This window comes from Branchiostoma belcheri, unplaced genomic scaffold (assembly GCF_001625305.1).
Source record: "Branchiostoma belcheri isolate BF01 breed outbred unplaced genomic scaffold, Haploidv18h27 scaffold1, whole genome shotgun sequence".
Taxonomy (NCBI): Eukaryota; Metazoa; Chordata; class Leptocardii; order Amphioxiformes; family Branchiostomatidae; genus Branchiostoma; species Branchiostoma belcheri.
This window is the reverse complement of record NW_017802379.1, coordinates 10,423,190-10,430,735: the sequence shown is the minus strand read 5'-3', so window position 1 is coordinate 10,430,735 and position 7,546 is coordinate 10,423,190. Positions and strand designations below refer to the sequence as shown.

At 41.5% G+C, this 7,546-nt stretch overlaps 1 protein-coding gene and 1 long non-coding RNA gene across 2 annotated transcripts in view; both read left to right on the top strand.

Moving 5' to 3' along the window:
* The first annotated feature begins 789 nt into the window (after positions 1-789).
* Positions 790-5,855, top strand: LOC109461491. The gene is made up of 3 exons (XR_002139695.1): positions 790-844; positions 4,533-4,718; positions 5,674-5,855. It is a non-coding gene; the product is annotated as an uncharacterized LOC109461491 (long non-coding RNA).
* Positions 5,856-6,858: 1,003 nt separating this feature from the next.
* LOC109473009 (arachidonate 8S-lipoxygenase-like) overlaps positions 6,859-7,546 on the top strand; it is a 15,229-nt gene continuing 14,541 nt past the window's right edge. Inside the window, exons 1-2 of the mRNA XM_019772932.1 lie at positions 6,859-6,868; positions 7,094-7,230. Coding sequence (XP_019628491.1) covers positions 6,859-6,868; positions 7,094-7,230 — 147 coding nt within the window. The remainder of the gene's footprint in view (positions 6,869-7,093; positions 7,231-7,546) is intronic.

Below are 7,546 nucleotides of genomic sequence, written 5' to 3'. Positions count from 1 at the left end.
TGCTGTACCTAAGATAGGAAAGAAGCAAATTTACGGGACTAGTATTTCACAGAGGTCTTCAAACTCTTGTTTGACAAGTTGCCAAAAAACTGGGTGTGTCTGGTACATATTACTGTCTGTGTCTTCGTCCACATTTTGGCAGGTTGTGAAAATATTAAGAGCAGACATAGTTTACTGGAGATATGCCTAGTCATAACTCAGATCACGGCAACACAGCGTAATATACTAGTACTTTTAAACGCTCTCGGTGTTCTTAGGCTTGAGCATTGTGGCTCGCTTTAGCCTAAGCACACCGGGTCACCCTACTTCTTGGGGTCGACAAGTGGGTTGGGCCCTTTTACGTGCAGTGATTTGACATGTCTGAACCCTTAACCTTCTCAGTTTATCACTCATGCGAGATGAGCCCTCTGGTCATGAATAGTCTGCAAGCCGCAGCGTGGTGCCTTTTTTCTAATTTACATAAGAAAGAAGCTTTCGTCAGAACCATTCGAAATATTTGAGTGTATCATGCCGCACCTTGTCGGATAGTCTCATCTTCAGGACTGCTTAATTATTCATAACGCTGATGTCATACCATTATTGCTAGGCAACTATGGACGTCGGTTGTAGGTGCGTCTTTGATCTTCCAATCAGCTTCAGGTTTACCCAGATAATTGAGGCATCTCCACAAGTTGAAAAAGTCTACCTTTGGCCGGGGCCCCGCACTCTCTGGGCGGCGGCAGCAGCAGGAGGGTCCACACCAGAATCACCGACACTTTGGGTACTACTCTCGACCCGCGTCAGCTTCGAATTCACAGTACTAGTCTGCATCTTGGTATCCACAACACAACTAAAGCAAAGACAGGTAAGACTGTATATAATGATATGAATCTTCATGCTGAATGAATTAAATCCTGTTGCCTTGTAGCTTCCATGATCACAAAATGTTTCAGATTTTATACTTAATATTGTTTCACTCACCGAAATACCCCAAAGATGGTGAGCTATATTGGCAAATGCTATCAATGTGCACATCGTCAAAACAAACAAACACTCCTACGATCATAGCAGACAAATGCACAAGTACCTTGTGCATTTGCTACTAGTACGTACGTACGGAAGGCGACGGGTTGGTCGCTAATGTGCCTGGGCGCACGTGCAACACTCCCAGCACCATCGGGGGGCGTATCGGGCGGCGTACTAGTATACTGGCTACCAATTGGTAATATGGGCATTAACGTCGCTTTTGAACGTGAGCAAATGTACTGAACGTGTAACCACTAGCACCGTTGACAAAGTGGTAAGGACAGCAACAATCGGACATTGAATTTTTTGCGCAAAATATCGCCGTCCAATGTGTTGTAGACTCGGCCCGGGCGGTTTTGGGTGGGTAAGTGACACGTGTCATAATACGCCGTGCGATCGTGAGACACACTCGGTCCATTCCTGGGCTAATCGTGTAGGTCACTAAAAATCATTCTTGTTACCGATGCAGTTCTTCAGGTGGTCCTGGATTATTGTCGGCAGCTTGTTGTGATCATGAGGGCTCATTTATCAAACCGGCTCGGTATTTTTGGGTCTTTTCAACTGGTTGGGCCCAAGCTATAAAATTTACCGGTAAACCGAGTAAAATTATCTGGCTGGAAGACGAGTAGAAAGGTGAAACAGATAAGACTACGTCACTAAAATGTTGTGTTGCTGCCTGGTCTTCTCGTAGCCAACAGGGGCTGCCGACCGAACTAACTATGGTGTCTAGCCCCCGAAGAAATTTGCTTGAAGATTATGGATTCGCTCCTTTGAAAACTGCTAACTACTTAGTATTCTGTACCAGTGTCTGAGAGGGCTCATGTTGTAAAGTGTGTCAATCAAATTAGTGGCTTCTCCAATAAGAGAGAGAGATCAGGACACGTGATTACATGAAGGCGGGGCTTCAGTGCCAGTAGGTTACCTAGCCGGTTTTTCCACTTCGGCAAACGAACAACTCTCAAAGGAGACACTTAATTATGGCTGCTAGATCAAGCGCCGTGTGCAATCAATGGCATACATACATGTAATACTCTTGTAAAGACATTGTGTTAACAACGTGCGATCAAGTTGCGAGAAAAAAAAACAAGTCCTGGTTTATCAATCACAAACATTTCCATCACTTTAGTCACTTTCCCAAGTCACTTATTAAACGTTTTAGTTAAAAAGGGAGCAGTTTTTTACAGTTAATGCTAGATCTCAATATTTCCCCACTTACCAAGGCTGGCCCTGTAGTTGGCAGCTACAACCTACGAAAGAAACTGCTGCGCTCCCTTCGAGTCTACTTGATGCAGTCGGCGTGACACTATATAATTAGTGCTACCCAGTTACGTTAGACAGCGCACAAATTAGCTGTGCAATCAAGCGTTGAAGTAAGGCTCAGTGCATACAAGACTTGCATAAGATTACATTGAACAAATGACTCGTTGCATGTCATATAAGAACAAAGAGCAGAGGTAAGAGAAAATGAAGACTTCCAAACATGTTTTCTACAAGTCCAACCCACGCTAACGTCAAGCTAATGGAAATAATAGTCTTAAACTCTGTCACTTCGGTGATCTTAAGCTTAAGTATGAATGCCAAGGGTGGCGTTAGTTCTTCAGCCAAGACACAGCAACAGAAAATGATTGTTTGTACAGCTTTGTTCAAGAATCACCCTCCGTGACGTTCTTGGTCAGGCTTATGAGCAAGCCAACTGCCTTTCAAATATACAAAAAACCTTTGAAATGACGGAATTTAGCGGTTTTTTTTAACATTGCCTGCATAACATGTTTAATCAGGTGTCTCTGTTGGGCTAACCAGTCTTTTCTGGGTAACAGCATTTCAAGGTGATCGCAGCTGTTATCCAATCACCGCTTAGCATTGACTTAAGTCCATGTGTCAATCAATCTGTAGCGTCCTATACTTCGAATCCCACTCACCCTGCCCTGCTTGCCTCTCATTCCCGTGAAGAAGCACAGGACAGACTAAACTGTACTGCCAACATCTGGCCTCTGGAATAGCAACAGATCCTCTGTGGGAACAATATCCCTAAGCACTTGATCGGGTTTCCCACTATGGATGGAATGGGTTCTCCTTGTACTTCTAACTTGAACCTGCTGGTTACCTTCCCCTTCTTGATTATCATACACCTTGACTTCTTCGGCTTGAACCTCATTCTTGTCCATGTTGCCATATAGTCTAGCTCTACTAACATCCATCTTGCCTCTACATGGGTGACAGTAGTAAGAGTGATGTCATCCATGAACCCCCTTATTGGTGGCTGCCTTGAACCAGAGTTCATCCTGGGGCCCTTTGCTTTATTTTTTAGTAGCTGACGCATCTATCAGTAGATTCATAACAAGCATCATGAATTAACACTAGAAATAGTACAGGTCCGAGCAGTGTTCCTTGTGTCACTCCACACGACAGGTGTTCCCATCCGGATAGGGCCCCAAGGTAATCCGGATAGGGCTACACGGTAACGTTCTGGTGATAAAGTCACACATCGACGGTACTAGTTCAGGTCTTAGTCTTTTATCAGTTTTGTGATCACTGTGTTGTGTTGTACTCTATCAAAGGCTTTGGAAAATCTGTAGTATCTATGTCTTTTACCGGCACCGGGAAGACACGGGCGGCAGTTGTCTTCCCAAGTACTCTGCTGTAAGGGCCAGGCGCTCATTTTACACACATATGTACCGTACAAGGATACAGTCCAGGATAACTATGACTTTTACAGTTAACTTTAATTATTTCTTGTGCGTTACGTTCGTTTAATATGCGGAAGTTTGATATAAGACATCATAAAATCGCTGCACTCCTTTGTCAACAGTTTCCAGGTGGATCCTTTTGAAACAATACAACAAAATCACAGGCACTACATAGTAATTATTACAATGTACATCGATTCCTAAAGTGCAGCATTGGGCGGGATGCCCTGGTTATCAGGCCAAGTAAAACATAAAATAGATTTACATTACCCCACATGCTTTTCTCCGAAATTAGTATGTTGTACATTTTTAACAGCTTTAACATTCTTCCTAGCTAACACCATAATATATTTGTACAACAAAAATAGTTGGAGAAAGTTTAAGGGCATTATTGGTTTGTTTCTTACGTATGTATATACGTACATAAGTTAACCATGTTCAGTATTACATGCATGTGACATGACAAGTATATAATACAGTAAGGCACTATGGACATTAAGCTGGTGTATTACGCCGAAAGGCGGTTATACAGATACAGATACATTTAAAAAAAAGTACAAAAAAGGAGACGCCTCACCAGCTTGTTTTGGGTCTATTGTACGCTTCATAAAATACATATAATTTAAAATTCAAATGCCAGCCCTTCCCGTCTACATCCGAATTTTTTTTAAATATTTTGAAACATTCGGCTAGCGCGGGCGAACATGTACAGTAGCCGACCTTGCCTTCCGACCTACTCCCTACCACGGCTGAAGGAGTCTGGCTAATGTACGTAACTCAAAACCCTGAGCATAGAAGTTTTCAGGATGTTCATCTTAGTTTTCTAACGTTTTGTTTCAGGGCAATGCCTCTACTGCGACAAGAGCATATGGACATTCTGGTCAAAGTAAAGACGGGGAACTACTTCGGAGCAGGGACTAACCAGTATGTGTACATCAACATCCGTAGCAAAGATGGAACGGAATCTGGCGACAAAAAACTTGACATGAGGTTTCATGATGATCACGAAAGCGGGACAGAGGAAGAGTAAGTAGTAAAATGTCCCCTTCCTACAAATAGATCATACGTTTCTCTTCTCAGACACTTGAACATTTTGCGTATTAATTTTATTTGTATTAATTCTGTAGCAATTTTAGGCCATGTTGATTTGATTTGATCGGCGCGCGCATGAATTTTCGTCCGTTTTGAAAACAAAATTTTCGACCATACTGTAAATCGCACAAAGCAACTGCAAAATTAGCAAAAACTAGCCGAAGATTGCAAAAAAATATTGAGGAACAATACTAAGTCTTAGAATGCCAGAAAATTAATTCCAAAGGAAAAGCAAAAGGAAATGTGAAGAAATGAAATTCTTCATACCATACTCTGTGTGTTAAGTTAAGTCATTAATTAAACCTTCATGACCACGTAGATTTCATATAAGGCAACTTTTTGCCAAACTTTTTTCGCACGCTCACATCGGTTTTGAGGTTTCCAGGGATGTCATCCATATAATCAAATCAATATGGCAAAAGAGAAATAACAGTCATTCGAGACCTGCGCTTCTGCCACTTTCCAAACATCCACACATGGCCTTCCGAATCATTACCTTATTGAAATATTAATTATGTATCTTTGATATGACCTAATTATTCTTATTGTTTGCCCGTTCCTATTCAACAGTAGATACATCCTTGTTGTTTATTCATCATGAAAGTTCATCTGTGTGGGTAGTAATCAAAGTAAAACATTGAAGTTTATTCCAACACAGGGGTTACAGAGCGATCAAATGTTCGACGACCACTGTCGCCTTCATCAGGATAATTAATGACCAATCACTCCACAAAGTTATGATGTAATTGGTCATTAATTATGCTTATGAAGGCGACAGTGAAAATGTGATCGCTCTGTAACCTTTGTGTTGGAATAAAGTTCAATGTTTTACTTGTTGTTTACTTGTTCACGACACCGATGGTTTGCACACGTTAAAAATTCATAACAGGTACACACTGAAGCGTGTTAAAGTGACCCCCCCAATTGAAGAGCTGGAGTTAAAACTAGGGGGGTCCAACCTGCTCCCAAATGCCCACCCAATGGAAGACTGGTTCTGCAGCTCTCTTTACGTTCAGCTACAACCAGAGGATAACGGGCCGACGTACTACTTCCCTGTGCATCGCTGGCTTACAACAGGTCAGAGTCTAACAAGTCGCAGTACAGAAGTCATTATGTTTTGTATTAATGTCAGACGTCAGAAGGCAAATGTGCGTGACTACTTTTGTATCTTGTTTCTTCCGTACTATTTTCACTGCTACATCTTCTTGGTAGCTCTTGTACTTTCTTTCTTGTTCCTTTCAGTCAATAATACAATGTCATCTGCGAATTCTAAATCACAAATTGCAATTGATGACTGGCGACTAATTTTTCTACATTCGACTTTAAAACCTAGTTCTGTTTCCCAATATTCAATTGTCTTGAGAATAAGTATGGGATATTAGGCCACAGCAAGTAAATTTTATGGATGACATCCTCCGCAGACTCCAAATGCAATGCGATAGGGCAAAAACAAAACAAGGCGGGCCAAAAAACAATATTCCTACAGTTTCAAATTTTCTCATAATAAACCTTATTAAGCAAGAAATTATACCTATATTGGGCCAGGTTTACTGCCAACTATTACAACATCCATTTGTCACTGAAAAATAATTTTTCATCATTTTACAAATGGTTTTAATTCAGCAAACATCACAAATAAAAGGAATGAAATGCATCACTGCATCATCAAAGTCAAAGATGAAACAATAAATCAGAGCCTTGTCTTGTTTCCTCTCTTCATATTTATCTGCCATCCACGTTCCAGACATCGTTGCCCACTTTCGGCAATAAAATTTCTGTGTTTTTTTTTTCAAAATCAGGCGAACACTAATTACTTGCTGGGGCCTTAAGGGTGATAGTATCATCATGTAGAACTCCAGCTTCTTATGGTTATCTTCGCAGAAGTAAAACATTTCTTTTACCCTGTTTCTTTTTCTTCCTCTTCTTCCGTTCCAAAAAAAAAATACGGTCAATAACCTGGACCAGACGGATGTCACCAAGGTAACTAGTGCGGTAGCAGACACCCTGTGACGTTGGGTTACATTATGTTGCAAGCGGCCGGGTGGAGTTAGGGAGGCTATTCTCTATATTATGAATGTGTTCAAGTAAGCATAAACAGCAGCAGTTTGTTACGCTAGACCGTGTGGAGGTAAACATCATGCATTTGCTTAGCTTAGAAAAGGTCAAATTTCTAGTTTCTTCCGTCTTGATCAGTGATATGACTGCAGAAACACCCCTTTTTGTTTGACCAAAAATATAAACCTGGCTTCCATTAGACTAGGCCCACATTTCTTGCTAAAACCGGAGTTCTGTCCGATTTGTATTTTCAGGTAGCTCGGTGTGGCTGGTTCCAGGCGGTTGTGTCCTCCCCCAGGATGAGAAGCATCCGGAGCAGAGGAAGGCTGAGCTCAAAGTCATGCGGGAGCGCTACGCCTCCAAAACCGCCGTGGAAGGCCTTCTGCCAATGGTATATGGCTGATCGGTTTCCTTAATGTATTTATCTGAATTTTTTTTACTGGTTGGCCCTTTCCAAGATGTCTCATTCTTTAACAATACCCTGCTAAATGGCATAGCGTACATGTAGCCCCACCTTATAGCTTACGGACTATTGTAGAGGTCGTGCGTAAATAGAATATGGTGTTCTATGAAGATTACTACATGTACACGTGTAGTATTTGGTATCATGTTATGGTTTTCAACGATGCCTTTCCAACAAAATATTCCTTGTGCGTTAAAGGTTTATTCGTTTTCTATTAGATTTACACACAATTTTTCTCTCTCCC